Raw genomic sequence first — 26,561 nt, 5'->3', positions numbered from 1 at the left:
ATTTACTACACTGTAGTTTCATCGCATGCCCCTAATCCTAAGTATTTTTGGAAAGCGTGAACAGACGCTTCACATCCACCTGTTCCACTCCACTCATTATTTTATATACCTCTATCATGAGGTATCACAGAGCAGAAGAAAGGTGATAGGAGAGCAACCCCTTTCTCTGCTTTACAGCAGGGCCAAAATGGAGGCAAAGTCAAAGAAGTATTACTGGAAAAACTGCAACCTTATACTTTATCTTCCAGAGGTACAGAAAAACTCTCAGGTTAACGAGTGGAGGACGCAAACCAGCAGCAGTTTTCTGTATTCTGGGTTTGCACGTGGGGGAGATTTCCAGATCCTCCTGCCGCTGCACAGCCATGCCAGGTAATTTCTAAAATCGTTGATTTGTACTGATGGGTCTGTGTATGTTCCCACCCTGCTTCCTTGGTTTTAAAGTTTGGAGGAGAAGCTGGGTGTGGTGGGGTGGGGGGCTTTAAGTGCTTCCTCGCCCTTCTTTTGCCCATGCATCCTCTCCCAGGTCTGCACTGCCTGCTCCACGAAGGACGGCACGCTGTATACATTTTTGTTAATGTTAAGTATAACTCAGTTTTGAAAAAGTTGGACAATACCGCATTATGTTAAAAATCTGTAAACTGTGAGATGTGTAGTACTATAGTCTGTGACATGTGTATTAGTCAATTTAACTTTTCTTCACTCAACGTGTAATTAAACTCTGGAATTCGTTGCCAGAGAATGTGGTAAAGCCGGTTAGCTTAGCGGAGTTTAAAAAAAGGTTTGGACGGCTTCCTAAAGGAAAAGTCCACAGACCATTATTAAATGGACTTGGGGAAAATCCACTATTTCTGGGATAAGCAGTATAAAATGTTTTGTACTTTTTGGGGGATCTTGCTGGGTATTTGTGACCTGGATTGACCACTGTTGGAAACAGGATGCTGGGCTTGATGGACCTTTGGTCTGTCCCAGTATAGCAATACCTATGTACTTATGCAAATGCAGTGAAGAGTCTCTGAGCAGCTTTGTGAGGGACTGGATAGATATGCAAAAGCCATCTTCCAGTACTGCGTAACACCATCTCCCCCTTTTAGCACTAAGTACTTAATCTAAGCCAGAGGTTAGCGGCACTCCACTAGCCACATTTCTGAACTTCTTATAATTTATACGCATAGCATGACAATCTGGCCTGCAGAATCGATGGTCTAGCCTGCAAGTTTTCCCTCTGTGATTCTAGAGGGAAGAATACATGGCCCTGTATGCAGGAACTGGGCGTTTGTCCTCCAAAAAGTCTGGAGAAGTAGGAGAGGCCGTGGGAGCCCAAGGGGTCTCAGTCATATTTGGAGTGTCACCTTCATGACAGCTGGCAAGGACACTAGCTAGGAATGCTGCCATCCCTTAATCTCACTGGGCTTAACCAAGCTACAAGTTTATTAAGTAAGGGAGACAGAGGAGTATAAGCTACACAGGGATCGTGGCTGGAGAAATGAGCCTGCAGGATCCAGCAACTAGAGGAGCCCAGAACAGCAGGGATCGAGATTCCGGCTGCCTAGAAGGAGGAAGAGAGGCTCTGAGCAATGGGTGGTGCCTGTACTCCATGGGCATCTCCATGTAAAGAACATATCTCCCAGATGAATGCTATGTGCCTTTTGATAAAATTAATATTTCCCCTGTGGAGGAGAGCAGATATTCCCCTATATGCATACTGAGGTTCAAAGGAATTTTGCATTTTTGAACTAATCCCCAGAGCACTATTTTGGCATCTGGTTTTTGCTACTTGGTTAGGGGAGTGAGGTAAAAGGAACAGAGGATTGAGAAGCCCAGCCCCGGACCCTAACAAGAGACAGGAAAAGGCGATCAGGTCCAGGGACTTCAAAACTCTAGTTAAACTTACTTTCTGAATTTTCCTTTTCTGGATTACAATTAAAGTGCTTTATTTAAAACACATTCACAGTGGCCACTTGTCTTTTTGGGTGGTTTATTTCACTCCAGCATAGGCCCTGAGTATTTGTCAACCCTATCCACCAGTACCCTTACACGTTACCGTGACTCACTGCTTTGTGTTTTTATATTTTCTTCCCTGCTTAAAAGGTAGCAATCACCCTTTTCTTTCTTTAATGGAGGACCTATGGGGCTACTCTCACCTTTTCTGTGAGACATTTACTACACACAAAATGGTTTTATCTACCTGTGACTACAAAGAGGAGGAGTGGAGGAGTGACCTAGTGGTTAGGGTGGTGGACTTTGGTCCTGGGGAACTGAGTTCGATTCCCACTTCAGGCACAGGCAGCTCCTTGTGACTCTGGGCAAGTCACTTAAACCTCCATTGCCCCATTGAGCCTGCCATGAGTGGGAAAGTGCAGGGTACAAATGTAACAGAAATAAAATAGATACTATTGGACATTCTACATGGAATGTTGCTATTCCATGTAGAAGCCTGCGCGGCCACATTGGTGAAAGGGCCAACTTCTACATGGAATGTTGCAACAGTGGAGGAGTGGCCTAGCAGTTAGGGTGATGGACTTTGGTCCTGGGGAACTGAGTTCAATTCCCACTTCAGGCACAGGCAGCTCCTTGTGACTCTGGGCAAGTCACTTAACCCTCCACTGCCCCATTGAGCCTGCCATGAGTGGGAAAGCACAGGGTACAAATATAGGGTTACCATTTTGTGTCCTCTGAAAAAGAGGACACGACACGCCCCCCCCCCCCGCCCGCTCCCGCCACGCCCCTTTCTGATCCTCATTCCGCCCTCTTTCCCCTCCCCCATCACATAGTCCCCTCCCCCACATCACATACTCCCCTCCCCCCCTTCCTTACCATCTTCCCTGGTGGTCTAGTGACGTCTTCAGGGCAGGAAAGAGCCCCCTCTTTCCTGCTCGGAGCGCTGCCTGCCCTTGCCTACATCCTTCTTGGTCTTGGCTAGGGATTCAAAATGGCCGCCGAGATTTGAAGCGGCCTTGCGAGACTTCAACTCTCGGCGGCAATTTTGAATCCCCAGCCGAGACCGAGAAGGAGGATGGCAGCGCTCCGGGCAGGAAAGAGGGGGCTCTTTCCTGCCCCAAAGACGTCACTAGACCACCAGGGAAGATGGTAAGGAAGGGGAGGGGAGAGCCACGGCGCCGATGGATCGTGCAACCGCACGCACGCCCTCCCGCATGCAAGTTTGTCCAGAAAAACGGACAAAAGTGCGTGCGGGCAAAACCCGCTGGACGCCCCAGACATGCCCTCAAAAAGAGGACATGTCCGGGGAAATCCGGACGAATGGTAACCCTATACAAATGTAACAAAAAAAGAATATCTTCTTATTTTCAGACTTGGCACATTAAGATGCTGCATTACAATTCCTTCATCCTAGTGATTCTTGAGGACACTGAGCAGCTGAAGAGAGGGATTTAAAATTATTAAAGCAACTGCCTAGAAACCCAGCTGCAGCAAACTTAAGGACAGAATCAGAGAGTTCCCCACTTACTTGTAATAATGTTCCCACAGGTTTCGGTATCTGCCTTGTCCAGACATATCGAACACGGTAAACAACAAGCTGAAACAGAGAAGACCATGAGAAGTGGACGTCAGCACTTAGATGGCAAAACTTATTACTGCATGAGCACATTTCACTTTCCAAGGATATGAAAAGAAAAGGCTCTACATGAGTATTCAATCCCAGATATCTGTGCCCTCAACATTAACTGAAACACTTTAACCTGCAGTAAATTATCACTGAGGCGCCCTTACTGTATATCAATCATGATAATTATTTTAAGTCACCAATGCACAGTGCCTTGGAAACAAACGGTCACAAAGAAATATAACAGGGTACAAATATTTCCATTAAGGTAACCAAAAGCAATAATAAAAATGGGGGAGGGGACGGGGAGAATCCTATGGTATAGTTCAAAAACTCTCTCGATAAGCCAAAAACACCTCGTAGAATACACAGATCAAAAAAACTTTTTATGTTAAAAAGACGGCATCAGAAGTAAGGTTTAGGTTTAAATGATCACAGGAGTTTGTACCAGGACTATACAAAAGCCCTTCACACTATGTCCAGACCTATTTTATTCTATTAGGAAAGGTATGGAAAACAGGTGATGTTATAATGCCGTTGTATCGCTCCATGGTGTGACCGCACCTTGAGTATTGTGTTCAATTCTGGTCGCCGCATCTCAAGAAAGATATAGTAGAATTGGAAAAGGTGCAGCGAAGGGCGACCAAAATGATAGCGGGGATGGGACAACTTCCCTATGAAGAAAAACTAAGGAGGCTAGGGCTTTTCAGCTTGGAGAAGAGAGGGCTGAGGGGAGACATGATAGAGGTATATAAAATAATGAGTGGAGTGGAACAGGTGGATGTGAAGCGTCTGTTCACGCGTTCCAAAAATACTAGGACTAGGGGGCATGCGATGAAACTACAGTGTAGTAAATTTAAAACAAATCGGAGAAAATGTTTCTTCACCCGACGTGTTATTAAACTCTGGAATTCGTTGCCGGAGAACGTGGTGAAGGCGGTTAGCTTGGCAGAGTTTAAAAAGGGGTTAGACGGTTTCCATAAATCGCTACTAAATGGACTTAGGAAAAATCCACAATTCCAGGAATAACATGTATAGAATGTGTGTATGTTTGGGAAGCTTGCCAGGTGCCCTTGGCCTGGATTGGCCGCTGTCATGGACAGGATGCTGGGCTCGATGGACCCTTGGTCTTTTCCCAGTGTGGCATTACTTATGTACTTTTTTCAATACCTCTGTCACATGCCATCCGCTTTTTTGTGTGTGTGTTTGTAATAGTCATTGTAAATTCTCAAAGTGGGCAACATAAACAAAAGGTTTTTCCATTAAAAAATTTTTTTTTATTGTTTTAGGAACAAAATGGGACACCCATAACTATAGCGCTGGGAGGTAAATGCTGTCCTGTTCAAGGAAACGGCTGATGCACAAGTTGGTAAAATAGGGTATTAGTGATACAGAAACCACTTTTAAAACTTTAACATCTTTTTGGAATGCAAAACGGATTTAAGTTTTATACAGAATTTTAGGACAAACTTGTGTCTGGTTATTAAACATTAAAAGGACACAATGCATTTAACAATTCATAATTTTTAATACTGTCCAGTGGTTTGCAGTTATCTGGGGGAGGCAATCTATAAAATTAAAAATAAATATTGCAGAGTTAATTCCCCAATGGTGTTGCTTTGTGGTTCAGCACAGCAACACAGAGAGGGTCAAAGCACAAACCAACACAAAGGAAAAAAAAGTGCACAAAGAGCCTTCAAAATAGGGACAGATCTGTAATTCATGGACCCAACACACAGCGCCTGTGTCAAGGATTGTTTGGAAACATGATGGAACCATAAAGGGTAATAACGAATGCAAGGACCAGAGATACTGTACCTTTTAGCACTCCAGGTCGGCGTTCTACAGCGACATTAGTCTTTTCAAATGATTCTTGACACAGCGGCGCAGTGCGCTGATACACGGCCCGTGTCGGGTCCATGAATTAAAGATCTGTCCCTATTTATTGGCTCTTGGTGTTCTTTTTTTTTTTTTTGCTTTGCTTTGTGGTTCATCAGCATCTCAGAATTATGGTTTATAAATCACCCTGACCAGAGTGCTGGTGGATAAGTGAAATGTCACATGGTGGAATGACCCAGTGGCTGAGTGGCAGGTGCTTTACACCCTCATGCAGAGTACCTGGGTTTAATTCATGGGTCATTCTCCAAGCCTTTCACAGCTGGGGGTATTTCAGAGGTAGCACTCACTTTCCCTTAGTGGGCGGGGAGGGGAGAGAAATTCCCATCTGGACTTTTTAATAACCTTCATGACCAATATATGCAGGGCTTTTTTTGAGGGGGTACTTGGGGGTACTGAGTACTGGCACCTTTTCCATTGTCTGCTTAAACTGACCTATGGACCCCAACTTTTAATGAAAGAATTCAGGCTCTACACACCAATTCTGCCTTGCCACAGATTCTGTGACTGGTTGCAGAGGGCCTGGCCATTGTGGGGTGGGTCCTTCAGTGATCTCCTCACCCCTGAAGGGTGGACTAGCATTTGTGTACCGACACCTTTTTTGCTAGAAAAAACACACTGAATATATGAACATACCGTGAAAACACTGCAAGCCTCGATCATGGAACTAACCCTGCATAAGGCACTTGTGACCTGGCTTGGCCACTGTTGGAAAGCAGGATACTGGGCCAGATGGACCACTGGTCTGACTCAGCATGGCTGTTCTTATGCTCTTATGAATCAAAACGTTTTCAACTAGGGATATAGCAAAGGATTTAAGACGTATAAGGAAAAATGAGTTCTTACCTGATAATTTTCTTTCCATTAGTGCCTCTAGCAGGAGATGGAGATAAAGAGAGAGAACTTCAGAGACAGCTATATATGGTCATGTGCAGCCAACTTCTCGTCAGTACTGTTGATACCAAAGCAGTGGAAATCCAGAAAACCATCCAAACCAAACTCTCTCCTGCCTCAGAGTTAAATTTAGGTCCTCAACTGCCCAAGCGGGAGGTAGATGAACCCCACTGCAGTGGATACTGAATTATCCTCTTGACTACCTGAAGAAAAGTTCTTCAAGTAAAAAATGGTTTTTTGTTTGTTTGGTTTTTTTTGTAAGAAGAAAACCAAACGCAGGAACTCTTTCAACTCCGCATTCGAACACGACGCCCAAACCAACCAATAACAGCATATTGCAGCAGAAAAGGGGCGGGCCTCTGGATTGATCTGTTGGGACTAATGGAAAGAAAATTATCAGGTAAGAACTAATTTTTCCTTCCATGGCGTCCCACAGATCAACCAAGAGATTTGTGTGATGTACCAAAGCAGTCCTTAAGTAGGGCAGGATAAATCCACTCCGGCGGACAGCACCGAAGTGCCGAATACCACATCCTGACAAACTGCCACATCCGATTTGTATTGTCTAATGAAAGAATGCACCAACGCCCACATAGCGGCCTTACAAACGTACTCCAATTAAACTAAATGAGATTCAGCATGAGAAGTCGCCTGTGCTCGTATGGAATGCGCTCATAGATGCAATGGAGGAGAATGACCCACTGCTATGTAGGCCAAAGTAATCGCCTCCCGCAACCAACGGGCTACCATGGCTTTGGAAGTCATGTCTCCTTTTTTCCGCCCAGCATGAAGAACAGATAATTCGACCGGTGGAAGTCATTAGTGACCTCTAGGTAACTCATAAGGATGCGACGAACATCCAGACACTGCAGTGTCCGGAACTCGGCGGGACAGTCCTCCCGGCAAAAGGCCGGCCACACCAAGCACTGGTTTAGGTGGAAATGGGACACCACCTTGGGCAAAAAGGAAGGCACCGTCTGAATGCAAACGCCTGCATCTGTAAAATGGAGAAATGGCTCCCTGCATGATAAAGCCTGTAGCTCTGACATTTGGTGTGCTGATGCTATACCTACCAGGAAAACCGTTTTTAGAGTGATCTAGAGGTTCAAAGGGTGGCCACTGCATTGCTCCCAAAATGAGGTTCAAGTTCCATGACAGTAGATCTTGAATGGCCCATCAGAGATGCCAATCTGAAAGAAGATCCTATATTCCTGGGTGGTCATAGGCCTTCCTCCCTGACTCCCCCACCAATTGTTTCCTGGTACATTTGTCAGCTGTAGATGGGATCTCCTCAGGCTGTTATATCCTATTCTAGCCTTAAAGTGGCCAAGGCTAAGAGTTTTATAGTCTCATCCTGGTGAAAAGAAGACCAAGGTGTTTGAACACCTAGTAGAATTGTCCTTATGCAAAACCATAATTAGAGGGAAGCACAGAGTTCAGGGACCTCCTTGGTAGAAAGATCTGAGTCTCTGGTAACAATTTTTTTTTCCCTTAGTTTCTCTCATTTCGGGCTATACATAGGGCACCAGGTCAGGTATTTCTGTTTTGGATCCAGCATGCTCTGAATGGGGTCATGTTGAACTTTCTGCAGGTAAAGGAGTACGCAGAGGAGAGGGGTCTTGAACATCCCTAGGCAGGACCTAACAGCACCCTACTCATTGTTCTTTGTCTCCATCTGCTGGTTGACGGGCATAACTGTTGGTGGATGAAAAGGAAAAAAAGTTTTATAATACTACTCCAAGGGGTGTGACATTTATGTGACCCATGCATAGGCATGTTTTGGGGTGTAGCACAGGCAAAGCCAAGCTTTATGCACGTACTTTATAAAATACACAAGTAACATAAGCCTGCTTCAATCTAGCCATGTTTTCTGCCGGTTTACCTCCACTATTTTATAAAGATTTATAGACACCTAATGTGTCTTTTATAAAATAAGTTAAAAAGGTGTCCTCTCGACCTCCAAACTTTGGTGACCCGTTATAAAATTTCCTTCATACTCTTTCATTGGTCACAGCGTCAATCTGAATGAATCAGGCACAGGAACAGCCTGAGGAACTAAGGAAAACCACAGAAGTTCTGTCTTGGCTGGATTTACTTTAAGCTTGTTAACCATAACCCAGTTCAAAATAGCTGTAAACAGGCAGGTTAAATAGGTTCCAGAGAGAACCCCAGCCCAGGCATGAAAGCAGATATTTGTGAATAGAGGCTCAGGACACCAGGGGCACATTTAGACATGCCCTGATGGGCAGAGTACCGTTGGGAGTCGGGACAGGGAGCATCAGTGGCATGTGTACGAAGGTTGAACTACTGCTGAGTGTAAGTGTGTGATTTGGATTTAGATCAAGAGAATATCGCAAGGAGCGGCTAGTGGTATCTGATCTAGCTTCCTGGTCCTCAGTCTGTTGCTCTAGCCCAGGCTAGTCCTCATCAGGGCCGTGCCAACATGGTAAGCGAGGTAAGCATGGCAGGGGGGCGCTTCCCTCTGTGGGGCGCCGCCGCACCATGCTCACCTCGCTCGCCCTCCCGCTCCCATTGTTCAACTTCCCGCCCTCTTCTCCCCCCCCCCCCCACAACATCCCTTTTCTTTTTTTTCCTTTTTAAATTTACCTCCGTGGCGGTTCCAGCAGCGCAGCGTCAGTGAAGGAGGCGGCGCTCCCGACGTCTCTAGCCTTCCCTTCGCTGTGTTCCGCCTTCTTCTGACGTCATTTCCTTGCCACGGAGGTAAATTTAAAAAGGAAAAAAAAAGAAAAGGGATGTTGGGGGGAGAGAAGAGGGCGGGCAGTTGAACAATGGGAGCGGGAGGGCAGGGGAGAGACGAGAGCATGGATGCGAAGGGGGAGGGGAGAAGAGGGCGAGCCAGGCCAGGCCAACTGGGACATGGGAGCGAGAGGAGAGAGAGGAGCATGGATGCGAGGGGGGGTCATGGAAGGGAGAGAGGGGAATTGCTGGATAGGAATGAATGGAGGGGGCAGGGGACAGAGGAGCATGGATGGGAGGGCAGGGCTCAGGGAGAGAGGAGAAATTGCTGGACATAGAGGGGAGGGAAGAAAGATGAAGGAGATGAAATGAGGGAAAAGGAAGAGAGGAGAAAAACTGCACATGGATGAAGAAAATAGGCAGAAGCTGAGGACCAGAAATGAAGAAGAAAGGAGGAAAGGAAAGAAATAAATGGAAAGGAAGCCCTGGAAACAGAGTTAAGAGGACAGATAGCAGCAGAATCAGATACTGGGCCAGCATGATCAGAAAAAGAAAGTCACCAGACAACAGAAGTAGAAAAAAATCATTTTATTTTCATTTTAGTGTTTGGAATATGTCCACTTTGAGAATTTACATCTGCTATCTTATTTTGCAATGTATAGCAATTTGTTTCTAAGAATATTGCTGACAATTCCTGTCAGTGTGGCAAGTGGTGAGCGATCATTTTCACCGGGGGGGGGGGGGGGGGGGGGGGGGCGCCGCCAACTGATAGTCTGCAGGGGGGCGCCAGAGACCCTAGGCACGGCCCTGGTCCTCATCCAAAGAAGCAAAGAGGAAGATGGAAAGTAGAAAATAAAACAGCAGGATCTAGGCCCTGCCCTGTCCTTCGGCATGGACTTCTTGTTATTAAATAAAAAAAAAAAAAAGCAAAACAGCGAAGATGACTAACAAAACAAAAATAATCAAAAAATTAAAAACAAGAAAATATCAAATTTGTATTTAAAATGAAAACACTTTATTAGCCAAAGGGAGAAAGGGACTCGACACAGCTGTGTTTCGGCCAGACAGGCCTGCGTCAGGAGTCTTCTCACCGTGTGTTGATTTTTAATTCTATCCAATTGTAAAAGGAATACGTGTGTCTCTCTTTTTGAACTATAGAATTAAAAGTCAACACGCGGTGAGAAGACTCCTGACGCAGGCCTGTCTGGCCGAAACACAGGAGTCCCTTTCTCCCTGCTATCCTTTGGCTAATAAAGTGTTTTCATTTCTTATGAACAAGTGTCGTCCTTTTCATTTTTTTACTTTTTTATGTATTTGTATTTTTAAATACAAATTTGATATTTTCTTGTTTTTAATTTTTTGATTATTTTTGTTTTGTTAAGTCATCTTCGCTGTTTTGCTTTTTTGTTGTTTTTTTGCGAAGACTGGTTTCTTCTGTTTTTTGTACATCTTGTTATTAAGACAGGAAGTCAGTCAGTACCAAAGCAGGTGAGAATGGGGCAGGGGTCTGCAGGCTGAACTACAGGGATCCTCTGGGGCACTGAAGGGGAGGTTAAGACAAAGAAATCCCCCGGGCCGGTGTCTTAATCTGTCCCTGCACGATGCCATCATCCTAAAGGGACCAGTTACGACTGAATTGGAAGCCCAGAGAAGCAGGCAGATAATACTACTACTACTACTACTACTATTTAGCATTTCTATAGCGCTACAAGGCAGACGCAGCGCTGCACAAACATAGAAGAAAGACAGTCCCTGCTCAAAGAGCTTACAATCTAATAGACAAAAATAAATAAAGTAAGCAAATCAAATCAATTATTGTGAACGGGAAGGAAGAGAGGAGGGTAGGTGGAGGCGAGTGGTTACAAGTGGTTACGAGTCAAAAGCAATGTTAAAGAGGTGGGCTTTCAGTCTAGATTTAAAGGTGGCCAAGGATGGGGCAAGACGTATGGGCTCAGGAAGTTTATTCCAGGCGTAGGGTGCAGCGAGACAGAAGGCGCGAAGTCTGGAGTTGGCAGTAGTGGAGAAGGGAACAGATAAGAAGGATTTATCCATGGAGCGGAGTGCACGGGAAGGGGTGTAGGGAAGGACGAGTGTGGAGAGATACTGGGGAGCAGCAGAGTGAATAAATTTATAGGTTAGTAGAAGAAGTTTGAACAGGATGCGAAAACGGATAGGGAGCCAGTGAAGGGTCTTGAGGAGAGGGGTAGTATGAGTAAAGCGACCCTGGCGGAAGATGAGACGGGCAGCAGAGTTTTGAACCGACTGGAGAGGGGAGAGGTGACTAAGTGGGAGGTCAGCAAGAAGCAGATTGCAGTAGTCTAAACGAGAGGTGACAAGGGTGTGGATGAGGGTTTTGGTAGAGTGCTCGGAAAGAAAGGAAAAATTATGTATAATCATACCTGATAATTTTCTTTCCATTAATCATAGCTGATCAATCCATAGACTGGTGGGTTGTGTCCATCTACCAGCAGGTGGAGATAGAGAGCAAACTTTTGCCTCCCTATATGTGGTCATGTGCTGCCGGAAACTCCTCAGTATGTCGATATCAAAGCTCCATCCGCAGGACTCAGCACTTAGAGAATTACACCCACGAAGGGACACTCTGCCCAGCTCACCACCGCCGAAACGGGGGAGGGGAATTAACCCAGCTCATCCCCACACAAGTGGGGGAGGGGAATCCGTCCAGCTCATCCCCGCGGAGCGGGGGAGGGACACCACACCCGCCGATGCGGGGGGATCTGGCTTATCCTGCAACCGCAACCGCGGGAGGAGCTGACTGACCCGAACACCGCCGAAGCGGGAGGGGTACAAAGCTGCCCTACAGCCGCACGAAGCGGGAGGGAGTGCCGGTAGAATTTAAATCTCAATCCAGCCCCGTAAAACGGAGGGGAGAGGAATGCAGCAGCTCACTGTAACACAAACTCGTCTTAACTCTTGAAGAATCCAAGTGAAAAAATTTGAACACGAAGTCTTTCTGAAGTAACTGAAGACTAAACTTGAACCTGAAATGCAACCAGAATAAAAACAGTACAGATATCTGGGAAGGGCTATGGATTGATCAGCTATGATTAATGGAAAGAAAATTATCAGGTATGATTATACATAATTTTTCCTTCCATATCATCAAGCTGATCAATCCATAGACTGGTGGGATGTACCGAAGCAGTACTCACCCAGGGCGGGACATTGAAATCCCTGACCTCAACACTGAAGCTCCAAACCGGGCCTCCGCCCGTGCAGCCACAGTCAAACGGTAATGCTTGGAGAATGTATGAGCCGAAGCCCAAGTTGCCGCCTTGCATATCTCTTCCAAGGAGACGGATCCGGCCTCTGCCATCGAGGTCGCCTGAGCTCTCGTGGAGTGAGCCTTCAGCTGGATAGGCGGCACCTTCCCCGCGGCCACATAAGCCGCTGCAATGGCTTCCTTGACCCATCTTGCCACTGTAGGCTTAGCAGCCTGCAGACCCTTACGAGGACCTGCAAACAGGACAAACAGATGATCCGATTTCCGGAAATCATTGGTCACTTCCAAGTATCTGATGATGACTCGTCTCACATCCAGATATTTAAGAGCAGAGTACTCCTCTGGGTAGTCCTCCCTACGAAAGGAAGGGAGACATAGCTGCTGATTCACATGGAAGCGAGAAACAATCTTGGGCAGGAAGGAAGGCACTGTGCGAATAGTCACTCCTGCCTCAGTGAACTGTAGAAAAGGCTCTCGACATGAGAGCGCCTGGAGCTCGGAAACTCTTCTGGCTGAAGTGATAGCCACCAAAAAGACTGCTTTCAACGTCAGGTCTTTCAGAGATGCCCTTGACAAGGGTTCAAACGGCGGCTTCTGCAATGCTCTTAGCACCAGGTTGAGATTCCACGCAGGCACCACTGAGTGCAGAGGAGGGCGCAGGTGATTAACCCCCTTGAGAAAGCGCACCACATCTGGCTGCGAAGCCAGGGAAGCACCCTTCAGGCGGCCCCTGAAGCAAGCCAGAGCCGCTACCTGGACCTTAAGGGAACTGAGCGACAGGCCTTTGTCCAGACCTTCTTGCAGGAACGCCAACACTGAAGAAATTGGAGCAGTGAAAGGAGAAAGAGAGCCTGCTTCACACCACGCTGCAAAGATACGCCAAACCCTGGCGTAAGCAGTAGAAGTAGAGCGTTTCCTCGCTCTCAGCATAGTGGCGATGACCTTGTCTGAGAAGCCCTTCTTCCTCAGACGCTGCCGCTCAATAGCCAGGCCGTAAGACCAAAGGGGGAGGGATCCTCCATCACCACGGGACCCTGATGTAACAGGCCCTGCTCCACTGGCAGCCGCAGAGGATCGTCGACTGAGAGCCTGATCAAGTCCGCATACCAGGGACGTCTGGGCCAATCCGGACCCACCAGGATTATCCTGCCGGGATGCTTTGCCACCCGGTCTAGCACCCTGCCCAACATGGGCCAGGGCGGGAACACATAGAGAAGCTCTTGTGTCGGCCATTGTTGGAGAAGAGCATCTACTCCCAGGGATCGAGGGTCCCGTCCTCTGCTGAAGAAGCGCGGCACTTGGCAATTGGCCGATGACGCCATCAGATCTAGGCTCGGCTGACCCCAGCGCTTCGTGATGTCCAAGAACGCCTGAGCAGATAGCTGCCACTCTCCGGGCTCCAAGGTATGGCGACTGAGAAAGTCCGCCTTGACATTCATGACTCCGGCAATGTGGGCCGCTGACAGCTGTTCCAGGTTCGCTTCCGCCCACTGGCATAGACTCATAGCCTCCTTGGCTAGAGGGGCGCTCTTGGTACCTCCCTGGCGGTTGACATAGGCCACAGCCGTGGCATTGTCCGACAGGACCCGTACCGGCTTCAACACCAGTACCGGGATGAACTCCAAAAGCGCCAACCGAATGGCCCTGAGTTCCAGGAGGTTGATAGACCACTTTGCCTCTGCAGGAGACCAGAGCCCCTGCGCTGTCCTTCCCAAGCAGTGGGCTCCCCAGCCCGACAACGAGGCGTCCGTCGTGACGACAATCCACTCTGGGGTCACCAGAGGCATTCCCGCAGACAACTTGTCTGTCTGCATCCACCAGCTCAGCGCCTTGCGCACTGCTGGATCCAAGGGAAGACGCACCGCATAATCCTCCGACATCGGAGTCCAGCGCTGCAGCAGAGAGTGTTGTAGTGGTCTCATATGAGCCCTGGCCCAGGGCACTACTTCCATCGTGGCCGTCATAGAGCCCAACAGCTGCACATAGTCCCAAGCCCGAAGAGGAGAGGCTACTAGGAACTGGTCCACCTGAGCCTGAAGCTTGACAATCCGATTGTCTGGCAGGAACACTCTGCCCACTTGGGTGTCGAATCGAACTCCCAGATACTCCAGGGACTGAGTCGGGCGCAGCTGGCTCTTCTCCCAGTTGATGATCCATCCCAGGGAGCTCAAAAGAGCAACTACCCGGTCCACAGCTTTGCCGCACTCTGCATAAGAGGGGGCTCGGATCAACCAGTCGTCCAGATAAGGATGGACTTGTACTCCTTCCTTTCGCAGGAAGGCCGCTATGACCACCATTACTTTGGAAAAGGTCCGCGGAGCAGTAGCCAACCCGAACGGGAGGGCTCTGAACTGGAAGTGTCGGCCCAGGACTGCAAAACGCAGAAAGCGTTGATGAGGAGGCCAGATGGGAATATGCAGGTACGCTTCCTTGATGTCCAAGGATGCCAGGTACTCCCCTGCCTTCACTGCCGCTATAACAGAGCGGAGAGTCTCCATGCGAAAGTGCCGCACTTTCAAGGCCCGATTGACCCCTTTGAGGTCGAGGATAGGCCGGACAGAACCTCCTTTCTTTGGTACCACAAAGTAAATGGAGTAACGCCCCTTGCCAAGCTGACTTTCTGGCACCGGAACGACCGCACCCAGGCGGATCAGATTGTCCAAAGTCTGCTGCACTGCCACAGCTTTGACCGGAGACTTGCAGGGAGAGAGTACAAACCCGTCTCTTAAGGGTCGGCAGAACTCTAGCTTGTAGCCGTCTCTGATGACTTCCAGCACCCAAGCGTCTGAAGTTATTGTGGTCCACTCGCCCAGAAACGAGGACAGCCGTCCTCCAATCTGCACTGGGGCGTGGACCAATACCCCGTCATTGGGTACGAGACCCTGGGGGAGGACCGGAGGGAGCACCTCCGGGACGGCGGTCTCTGCGAAAGGAATGCTGCTTGGGGGAGAAATTCCTCTTAAAGGCAGAGGGGGCAGAAGAACCCGACCTGCCCGGGCGGTACCGACGGGCTTCCTGAAACCGTCCTCTGGAGGTACCGGGACGAGCACTAGCCCGAGCCCTGACCTCTGGTAACTTCTTGCCCTTAGACGTGCCGAGATCGGTCACGATTTTGTCCAGCTCGACCCCAAAGAGCAGCTTGCCTTTAAAAGGCAATCTAGCCAGGCGGGATTTAGAGGCGTGGTCAGCAGACCAATGTTTCAGCCAAAGCCACCGCCGCGCAGAGACTGTCTGAGCCATGCCTTTAGCTGAGGCTCTCAAGACATCATACAGCAAGTCTGCCAAATAGGCTAAGCCCGATTCCAGGGCCGGCCAATCAGCCCTCAAGGAATGATCCGAGGGGGAAGCCCGCTGCACCATGGTCAGGCACGCCCTGGCCACATAGGAGCCGCAAACTGAGGCCTGCAAACTTAAAGCAGCCGCCTCAAAGGACGACCTTAAGGCCGTCTCCAATCTTCTGTCTTGGGCGTCCTTTAGGGCCGTGCCACCTTCCACCGGCAACGCCGTTTTCTTAGTCACCGCAGTGATTAAAGAATCCACGGTAGGCCACAGATAGGCCTCACGTTCACTCACAGCCAAAGGATAGAGGCGGGACATAGCCCTAGCCACTTTAAGGCTCGCTTCTGGGACATCCCATTGAGCTGAAATTAAGGTGTGCATGGCATCATGCACGTGGAAGGTTCTAGGCGGGCGCTTCGTCCCCAGCATAATGGCAGAGCCAACAGGGGCTGAGGGAGAGACGTCCTCCGGAGAGGATATCTTCAAAGTGTCCATGGCCTGTAACAACAGGTTGGGCAAATCCTCTGGGCGAAAAAGCCGCGCTGCAGAGGGGTCATCCGCTCCATCCGAGCGGGGATCCGTCTCCTCCAAGGAATCCGCAAAGGACCGTTGGGAGACCTCGGACACGCTGCCCTCATCTACATCGGAGGAGACAAATTCCTCCAAGGCCTGGGAATCAACCCGAGGGCGTTTACCTCTGGGAACCTCAACCTCTTTACCAGAGGAGGGAGCGGGGGCAGCGTTGTGCATGAGGAAGGCCTGATGCAGCAGCAAAACAAACTCGGGGGAGAAACCCCCCAGACTGTGCACTTCCGCAGCCTGGGCAACAGCCCTAGGCGCGCTCTCAACCGGCGCTCGCAACAGCGGGGGAGAGACATGCTGCGCATCCAAAATGGCGTCCGGCGCGAAACTCCGCGAAGGAGCCGCGCGGGAAGAACGGCTCTTAACTTTAGCCGCTTCTGTGCCGTCGCCCAAATTAAGGGCGTTCATGGCATTAATGTCTCCAACCTCAAGGGCGGCCCAAGAAGAAGCCGTCCGAGCCGCGTGGCCGGCCAAGATGGCGGAGGCGAGGAGCGGGGGATGGGCGTTTATGGCGGGAAAAACCGCCACGCCGGAGGAAGGACCGGGACATTCATCGGTCGCGAAACTGTCACCCAACAAGGGCGAATCAGGCTTTAAGACCCCCGCATCCCCTCTAGAAGCGCTCAAGCGACCCGGGGAGCGACCCTTTGCGCCCTCGCCCTCCGACGCCATGTGCCACGAGGAGAAGAATCGGGGAACCCCCGCCCGCTATAAAAAGGTAAAATTACCTGCTGTCCGCTCCGAGTTGTAACGACCTGGTGTCTCAGTGAGTAGCTGCAATAGACGCTTAAATAAACGTCGAAATAAACGCCTTTAAGGCCGTTCAAAATTTTTTTTTTTTTTTTTTTTTTAACGGAGCCAGCGGGAGGGGGGAGAAAAGGAGGGACCTGGCACCACCAGGTTTGCACTTGCTCAAAAGAGCCCTCAACCCCAGGCACTCAACAAAACCTAAAAATTAGGCTTGGAGGCCTAGCCAGAGCTGCTGCTGTGTGTGACCACCACCTGCTGAGATAGAGAACATACTGAGGAGTTTCCGGCAGCACATGACCACATATAGGGAGGCAAAAGTTTGCTCTCTATCTCCACCTGCTGGTAGATGGACACAACCCACCAGTCTATGGATTGATCAGCTTGATGATATGGAAGGGGCGGATTTTACGGATGTTGTAAAGAAAGAAACGACAGGTCTTGGCGGTCTGCTGGATATGAGCAGAGAAGGAGAGAGAAGAGTCAAAGATGACCCCAAGGTTTCGAGCTGAGGAGACAGGGAGAATGAGAGAGCCATCAACAGAAATAGAAAACGGGGGGAGCGGGGAGGTGGGTTTGGGGGGGAAAATGAGAAGCTCGGTTTTGGTCATATTTAATTTCAGGTGGCGTTGAGACATCCAGACAGCAATGTCAGACAAGCACGCTGAAACTTTGGTTTGGATGCAAGGTGAGATATCAGGGGTAGAAAGGTAGATTTGGGAGTCATCAGCATAGAGATGGTAGGAAAAGCCATGGGATGAGATTAATGAACCAAGGGAAGAAGTGTAGATAGAAAAGAGGAGGGGACCAAGAACAGAACCCTGAGGTACGCCGACAGGCAGAGGGATAGAAGTAGAAGAGGATCCACCAGAGTGAACACTAAAGGTGCGGAGGGAGAGGTAGGAAGAGAACCAGGAAAGGACAGAGCCCTGGAATCCAAGTGAGGACAGGGTATCGAGAAGTATGCTGTGATCGACAGTGTCAAAAGCAGCGGAAAGATCAAGAAGAATGAGGATGGAATATTGACCTCTGGATTTAGCCAGTAATAGGTCATTGGAAACTTTAGTAAGCGCAGTTTCGGTTGAGTGGAGAGGGTGAAAACCAGATTGTAATGGGTCAAGAATAGCATGTGAGGAGAGAAAATCAAGGCAGCGGCGGTGAACAGCACACTCAAGTAATTTGGAGAGAAAAGGAAGGAGGGAGATGGGTCGGTAATTAGAGGGACAAGTAGGGTCAAGTGAAGGCTTCTTAAGGAGATGTGTGACCACAGCGTGTTTAAAGGCAGCAGGGACAGTTGCAGTGGAAAGTGAGAGGTTGAGAATGTGACAGATAAAAGGAGTAAGAGTAGGAGAGATGGCATTAAGAAGGTGGGTGGGAATGGGATCAGAGGAACAGGTGGTACATTTTGAGGAAGAAAGGAGAAGTGTAGTTTCCTCAATAGTAACTTCAGGAAAGGAGGAAAGGGAATGAGGGGAAGGAGAGAGAGGGGGACGGACTAGTGGAGGGAGAGGTGGTGAGGTAGAGAAAGCAAGGTTTATCTTTTGAACCTTGTTGTGAAAGAATTCAGCAAGGGTCTGAGGAGATAATGAAGGGGGAGTTGGGGGAGGGGGCACCTTGAGGAGAGAGTTCAATGTGGTGAAGAGAAGTCGAGGATTAGAGCCAAGAGAGTTGGTCAGTTGGATATAATAATCCTGTTTGGCACATAAAAGAGCAGATTGGAAGGAGGTCAGCATGAACTTAAAGTGTAAGAAATCAGCAAGGGCCCGAGATTTCCGCCAGAGGCGTTCGGCGGAGCGGGTACAGGAACGTAGGTAGCGGATATTAGAAGTCAGCCAAGGTTGGGGTTTTGTACGCCTTACAGGGCGGGTCATCAAAGGTGCAAGAGTGTCTAAGGCAGAGGATAGAGTATTGTTGTAAGAAGAAACAGCCTCGTTGACAGACGTGGATGGTGCCACAGTAGAGAGGAGGTTTGAAATATGGGAGGATAGAGATGAAGGGTCAATATCATGAAGATTCCTAGATAAATTAGATAGGATAGGACGGAACTGGGAGGGGGGAGATTTAAGTGTGAAAGTTATAAGATGGTGATCAGAGGAGGGATGATCAGAGGCAAGGAAACTAGAAGGTGAACAGTTGGAGGAGAAGATGAGATCAAGACAGTGACCATTTTGATGAGTGGGGGAGGTGGAGCATAGTTGGAGATTAAAGGACGACGTTAAAGCGAGTAACTTGGAAATAGAAGAGTTGGAAGGATCATTAGCAGGAATATTAAAGTCACCAAGGATGAGAGAAGGGAAGGAAGGATCATGGAAGAAGGCAAGCCAGGCGTCAAAGTCACTGAGAAAGGATGAAAGGGACTTACCAGGGGGACGATAAATGACCGCTATTCGAAGAGGCAGAGGAGAGAAAAGGCGGATAGAGTGGACTTCAAAGGAGGAAAAACAGTGAGATTGAGGTGGAAGAAGGGGTTGAAATCTGGAGGAGGGAGAGAGAAGTAGTACAACACCGCCCCCACGGCCAGCAGGGCGAGGAGTATGTGAAAATAGATAACCGCCGTGGCACAGGGCTGCGACTGAAGCAGAGTCATCAGGGCAGAGCCAGGTTTCTGTTATGGCGAGCAGATGGAGGTGACGCGAGATAAAGAGGTCTTGGATATAGGGGAGTTTGTTACAGATAGAGCGGGCATTCCATAGGGCGCAAGAGAAGGGCAGAGAAGAGGAGGGGAGTAGAGGAATAGAGATGAGGTTAGAGAGGTCACGGTGAGATCTGTAGAGTTTGGATAATAGTTGGTGCGGAGGTCCAGGATTGGGATTGATGTCACCAGCTGAGAGTAAGAGAAGGAGTAAAAGAGAGCGGAGGAGAATAGGAGAGGTGTGGCCACGAAGGCGTCGAAGGCGAGAGGTATTTAGGTGGAATGGGGAAGGCAAAATGGAGGGAAGAAAGAGACGGAGATTAAAAGCCAAGAGGGAGGAAGAGGGTAGGAGAGAAGGTGAGGTGATGAAGTCAATGGATGGGAAGTGAGTTCCTGTAGCGGAGAGAGGTAGGGGGTGAGGGAAAAGATTAGGAAGGGACAGAGCTAGGAAGAGAATGTGAATAGGGGCCATAAACGATTAAGGTACTTTAGCAACTGGAAAAAGATTAGATACAAAGAGAAAAATGCCCCGCGCGCCTAACGCCGCGCGGCACCTAGAGCGGAGGCCCTGAGTGGATCGGGGTGGACCTGGGTGTCACCCCGGAGAAGGCTGTAAGGATATGCAGATGAGCTGCAAGTCCTCCACAGCACCTGAAAGGCAGCCGGTGGTAGAGGTGGGCACCTCTCAGCTGAGGAAAGGCTTACCAGGGGTTAGGCCGAAGCCAGCATTCCTCCCCCTGAGGGTCGCCTGATCCTAGCCAAAAAGCACCTGGAAACTCTGTGCACTTGGAGAGAAGGCCCTGTGAAGATCGGGGTGGAACTGGAGTCACCCCGGATAATAAAACAAAAGCACAGCATAGGGCACTCCTTTGCCACAAACCAGCAACACAGCTTTAAAACCAATAATTCTAATTCTTTTCCACCCAAAAGGAAGCCAGCATCATCCCTGCTAACATCCAGGGGCAGTGGAAGTACAATAAACACCTATCACACCACCAAGCTTTCCTTTTTAATTCAATATTATTTATTGTTCCAATGTAAATGTGAAATTACCTGGAAGTCTTGAATTTCTCTACGCTGAATCCAATTGTGGGAACAATATCTTGGGCTTGGGCCTTAAAAAGAAAGAAAAGCAGATGACAGTTAAGATTTAAGATCACAGAAACCCTCATTAACGCAAAGTTTAAAACACACCGGGGGGGGGGGGGGGGGGGGGGGAGGATTTCTATAAAGGGAGCCCAAAATCAGTGCGCTAAAAGAGCATTTTATGTCGGCATGTGGACACACAGATTCTGCTATAAAACAGAACCTAAATTAACATTTAGGCATTGAAAACGACACCCTCTAAAAGGCAGGTGGAAACGGTAGTACTTAAATGCGGGGACCTGGGCACAGAACTTACAGTATTCTAATAGTCGGACGCCTAAGGGTATGCCCACCCATGCCCCGCCTACTCCCCACTGGGGTGCCTAACTTCCATTTGAGCACCTAAAGTTAGGTGCGTAACTTCTGATACACTATCTACCTTATTTATGAAAGAGATCGCCGGCCATCTTCCGACACAAATCTCCTGATCCCGGCCAAATCGGTATAATCAAAAGCCAATTTTGGCCGGCCCCAACTGCTTTTCGTCACGGAGCCGGCCAACCTTCAAGGGAGGGTACAGAAGGTGGGACGGGGCGGGGTTACGAGATGACCGGTTTCACTCTATAATGGAATAAAGATGGCTGGCTCAGACGAGCATTTCGCCGGCTGCACTTGGTCCATTTATTTTTAGGTCCAAGTCACAAAAAAGTGCCCCAATTGACCAGATGACCACCGGAGGGAAGCGGGGATCACCTCCCTTTACTCTCCCAGTGGTCACCAAACCCCTCCCACCCAAAAAAATGAAAAAAAAAAAAAAAGTTTTTTGCCAGCCTCAAATATCATACCCAGCTCCCTGACAGCAGTATGCAGGTCCCTGGAGCACTATTTAGTGGGTGCAGTGCACTTCAGGCAGGTAGACCCAGGCCCATCCCCCCCCACCTGTTACACTTGTGGTGGTAAATGGAAGCCCTCCAAAACCCCCCAATACCCACATGCAGGTGCCCCCCTTCACCCCTTAGGGCTATGGTAATGGTGTAGAGTTGTGGGGAGTGGGTTTTGGGGGGGGGGGGGGATTTGGGGGACTCAGTACCCAAGGTAAGGGAGCTATGCACCTGGGAAGTGTCCTGGCATGTGAGGGGGGCCAGTGCACTACAAATACTGGCTCCTCCCACGACCAAATGCCTTGCATTTCGCCGGGTTTGAGATGGCCGGGCCCGGTTTCCATTATGGCCGAAAAGTGAAGCTGGCCATCTCCTCTAAACCCGGTGATCGATTTAGCCGGCCCCAACCGTATTTCGAAAATATGGTTGCCTCCGCCCCTTTTGCGGAGCCGGCCCCAAAGATGGCCGGCCATCTATTTGGCCGGCGCCGTTCGATTATGCCCCTCCACATAGAATTATGGGGACAATACTTCAAGAGAGCAAACAAAGAGAGGGCCCAAAAGTACACAGAGTAAAGCAGCACAAAAGGTCCTCCAGAACTGGAACAATGGTACAATCTTTAAGAAAATTGACCCGACACGGACCGTTTTTCAGGGGTCAACTGCAATGAGTCTTTGCAGGTTTTAAAGCAAATTGTACCAAGCACCTTACAATCACTGTCACCGGCAGTTTTTTCAGACTAACAGTGACAGCGATTGTAAGGTGCTTGGTACAATTTGCTTTAAAACCTGCAAAGACTCATTGCAGTTGACCCCTGAGGCAGGTGCTGTTGAGCGCCGAAACATGGCCCCTGTTGGGTCCATTTTATTACAGACTGTACCACTGTTCCAGTTCCGGAGGTCCTTTTCTGCTTTTTTGTGACAATACTTCAAAGCAGGATGGGCAGAAGACAGGAAACCGAGCATCCCCCTTGCCTCACAGTGAGCGACAACCTGACCCTAACTAGCAAAAATGACAGACATGAACCTGCAAAAAGACTTGAAGCAGTCCAGAGGAAGGCAACAGATATGGCACGGGGCCTGAATCAAAGACCTGAATATGTATAACCTTAGGAGAGGAGGGACAGGGAAGATATGATAGACGTTTAAATGAAAGGTATTAATACAGAAAAAAAATGGGAAAACTAGAGGACATAGTAACATAGTAGATGACGGCAGAAAAAGACCTGCACGGTCCATCCAGTCTGCCCAACAAGAAAAACTCATATGTGCTAGTTTTTGTGTATACCTTACCTTGATTTGTACCTGTCTTTTTCAGGGCATAGACCGTGTAAGTCTGCCCAGCACTATCCCCGCCTCCCAACCACCAGCCCCGCCTCCCACCACCGGTTCTGGCACAGACCCTATAAAGTCTGCCCAGCACTATCCCCGCCTCCCACCCACCAGCCCCGGCACAGACCGTATAAGTCTGCCCAGCACTATCCCCGCCTCCCAGCCACTCCTCCCACCACCGGCTCTGGCACAGACCATATAAGTCTGCCCAGCACTATCCCCACCTCCCAACCACCAGCCCCTCCTCCCACCACCGGTTCTGGCACAGACCCTATAAAGTCTGCCCAGCACTATCCCTGCCTCCCACCCACCAGCCCCGGCACAGACCGTATAAGTCTGCCCAGCACTATCCCTGCCTCCCAACCACCAGCCCCACCTCCCACCACCGGTTCTGGCACAGACTGTATAAGTCTGCCCAGCACCATCCCCGCCTCCCGCCACCGGCTCTGCCACCCAATCTCGGCTAAGCTTCTTAGGATCCATTCTTTCTGAACAGGATTCCTTTATGTTTATCCCACGCATGTTTGAATTCCGTTACTGTTTTCATCTCCACCACCTCCCGCGGGAGGGCATTCCAAACATCCACATGCATTGCAGTTGCGGGGTGGTAGACTTAGAACTAATGTCAGGAAAGTCTATGGCTGATGCCTGGAATGACCTCCCGAGGCAGGTGGCGGAGAAAAGAAATGGTGGCAGCATTCAAAATGGCGTGGGATGAATACAGAGGATCTCTAATTAGAAAATGAATGGTATAAAAAACAAAAGTTAAAGGGTGGCATATGTGTTTGTGTGTCAAGTAGTGTTTAGATGGTGACTAAGGCTGGTGCTGGGAAGCTTGTACAGTTTGGGTCCTGTATATGGCAATCCGGTTTAGGATAGGCTAGAGAGGGCTTCGACAGAAACTCAACATTAGGACAGTGCCGGGCATACTTTTACAGTCTGTGTCCCGCAAAAGACAGATTCGGATAGGCTGGAGTGGGCTTTGACGACAACTCCAGTAGTTGGCACATAAGGACAGAGTCAGGCGGACTTCTACGGTCTATGTCCCAGAAACACCAACGAAAGACCATGATCAAGTATATAATATCATGTTCATTGTTGATTTGATCTTGAATTGATAAAGAGTGTGACTGTTGGGCAGATGGATGGACCATTCAGGTCTTTATGCCGTTGCTTACTAAGTTACTATGAGCGTCTCTTATGAATCTGCTCTACCTACAGGCAAAGGTATCCAAAAGCCAAATACTGCACTGGCTTTTCAAGCATCTGCAATACTGGCAGGTCAAAATGCAGATACTGGATTTGCACAAAGGTAGAAATATGAAATGACATTCACACACTGGATTGTGTAGGTGTCAGGGGGAGAAATAGACAGAGGACCTGTAAGAATCCCAGTGCTCTTAAATGCAGCAGAGATGGTGAACTTGGTCCTGAGACTGCACTAAGGCTCCATTGATTTGGCACTCAAACGCTCAAATGATGGTAGACCTTGCTTTCTAGGATGCAAGAAGGCGGCACATCTGTCATTTGTATGGCGGTAACAGCTAGAACACTACAGAAACACCCTTAACCTACAAATAGCGGAGGAGTGGCCTAGTGGTTAGAGCACCAGTCTTGCAATCCAGAGGTGGCCGGTTCAAATCCAACCCTGCTCCTTGTGATCTTGGGCAAGTCACTTAACCCTCCATTGCCTCAGGTACAAACTTAGATTGTGAGCCCTCCTGGGACAGAGAAATATCCAGAGTACCTGAATGTAACTCACCTTGAGCTACTACTGAAAAAGGTGTGAGCAAAATCTAAATAAATAAACAGGAAGCTCAGTTAACAGAATGCAAATACCACTCACAGACAGGGGTGGGGAATGTTTAAGTGACATCTGAAATAAATGCTGCTTCTTTAACTTTTATTTGAGCAATGACTGCTTTCTAATCACTGGACATAAGGATGAAAATATGCTGGGGAGTCAACAGCAAGGAATACTTAAGTACAGCGTTACAATACATGACAAGACTCAGCCCAATCATTTATTTCAAAATTACAGATCACAAAGGTACAACAGGATCTGTCCTTTGCTCTGAGATTACAGCTTAACTGAGGGGGTCTTTTACTAAATGTTAGCTGGAGTTATCTGCAGTAGGGTCCATAGGAATAAAATGATATGATAACTTTATAATTTTATACTTTAAACGAATATATATCTTTGTCCTGGATTTAAAGTATTCACCAATACTTTAGATCCAAGACAAAAAATTGTAAACGCCTAAAAGGTCTTGACATTTCTCGACAGTCACCTCTGATCTGGCCACTTTGAGCCTGCAAAACTGTGGGAAAAACGTGGGGTATAAATGTGCAAACAAATAAATAAAAAATAAAAATAAATAACTCCAGCTAATCTTTAGTAAAAGACCCCCTAAGTGACTTCTCTTGCTCAGACAGACACTGACTTTGAGGAAAGCAAATCAAACAGCCCATCAGACTTAGCTAAGCCAATGGCTATTGCGTTCCCACAGCAAAGTGCAATAAAAGACCAACTTATTTCTCTTCAGGAGAAGACCACAAAGTTGAAATACTATTGAAAAAAAAGATCTAGTTCTGAAACAGAGCACCGAAGTATATCAGGAAAATATGGCTAGGACCCCACATGCCACCTTTCTTCAGATGACAATGGGTTCTCGTGAAGTATTTTTAATTCCAGTCTACTTACGTTGGAAGGTTTCAGCTTATTAATAATGGTGGTTTTGCCGCTGTTATCCAGTCCCAGACACAGAAGATGAACCTCCTTCTTCTTCAGCCCCAGCCATCCTGTGAGCTTGTCAAAGAACCCCATGCCCCTAGATCAGACACATAAACAGCAGCCATGAGCAAACCTGGCATTATTCAGCTACTCAGGCACAACCAGCTCTGAGGATCCTGTATCCATGTAGCACAGGAGGTTGAGCTGATTATTAGGAGCAAATGATCTGCTTTCCAGCTGTGCTATGGCCAGTGCATGAAGAACAGAACAGGAGTGAAGATTTCAGCTCTGCACCACTACACAAAGTAATACGGTAATGCTCCAGAGAAACACTGGGCAGCTCAGCACAAATGTCTCTCTCTGCAGCACAGATCCCAACCATCCCTGTCCAGATTCATATGCTTTTACTCCTCTAAACTGGCTTCCCTAAACCAGACCAATGCAACACCCCCCCCCCCCAGCTAAAACCACCAACAGTCCCCTACACTGATCACCCCCTACCAGTGGATGACGCTCTGAAGTTGCCAACCCCATTGCAAAGCCACCCTCAGCCCACTGCCCCACTGATCCTCCTTACCAGCAGATGAATTTCTTAGCCCCCTCCTGGCAGTTTCTTAGATCTTGTTTCTCTGCTTTTTTTTCCCTGCCTGCACAGCGTCTGTCTCCCTTTCTCAATGAGCTGTAGCTGGTTTCCAGGTCCTGTCTCCCCAGGACTCCAACTCCCAGAAGCCCTGGTGCCGAGCAGGCTCTTCTTCTCCCTTTCTCTTTCAGCCTGCCCCCTAATGCCTGGATGTCCTCACTCCACAGAGGAAGCATGCACTCCCTCAGCCCAGCCCTTTCCACAAGGCTTTTTCCTAGTAAAGATGCAGGGCACAGTGCTTGTCTACAGATGTGCCAAACTGCTTAATTCCAGGAAGGAGATTTTGGTCCAGTCCTGGATTTCTAACAACCCCATTCCTGATGCACTATGAGACCTGCAACACCAAATTCAATAGC

The 26,561-nt window shown here is 48.6% G+C and overlaps 1 protein-coding gene across 2 annotated transcripts in view; it reads right to left on the bottom strand.

Annotated features, from left to right (window-relative positions):
• LOC115461802 (ADP-ribosylation factor-like protein 6) overlaps positions 1 to 26,259 on the bottom strand; it is a 39,853-nt gene extending 13,594 nt beyond the window's left edge. The window contains exons 1-4 of one of the 2 annotated variants that reach the window (XM_030191845.1): positions 26,143 to 26,259; positions 25,536 to 25,662; positions 20,587 to 20,648; positions 3,467 to 3,535 (exon numbers count right to left, since the gene is read on the bottom strand). In XM_030191845.1, the coding sequence (XP_030047705.1) occupies positions 3,467 to 3,535; positions 20,587 to 20,648; positions 25,536 to 25,658 (254 nt within the window). In that variant the 5' untranslated portion in view covers positions 25,659 to 25,662; positions 26,143 to 26,259. Of the gene's footprint in view, positions 1 to 3,466; positions 3,536 to 20,586; positions 20,649 to 25,535; positions 25,663 to 26,066; positions 26,111 to 26,142 lie in introns of those variants that run through there. The other variant, XM_030191846.1, reaches the window with a different exon arrangement.
• Between the last annotated feature and the right edge of the window lie 302 nt (positions 26,260 to 26,561).

This window comes from Microcaecilia unicolor, chromosome 2 (genome assembly GCF_901765095.1).
Source record: "Microcaecilia unicolor chromosome 2, aMicUni1.1, whole genome shotgun sequence".
In the NCBI taxonomy this organism is placed as follows: Eukaryota; Metazoa; Chordata; class Amphibia; order Gymnophiona; family Siphonopidae; genus Microcaecilia; species Microcaecilia unicolor.
The sequence above is the reverse complement of the archived record's forward strand: the minus strand, read 5'-3'. Positions and strand labels throughout refer to the sequence as shown.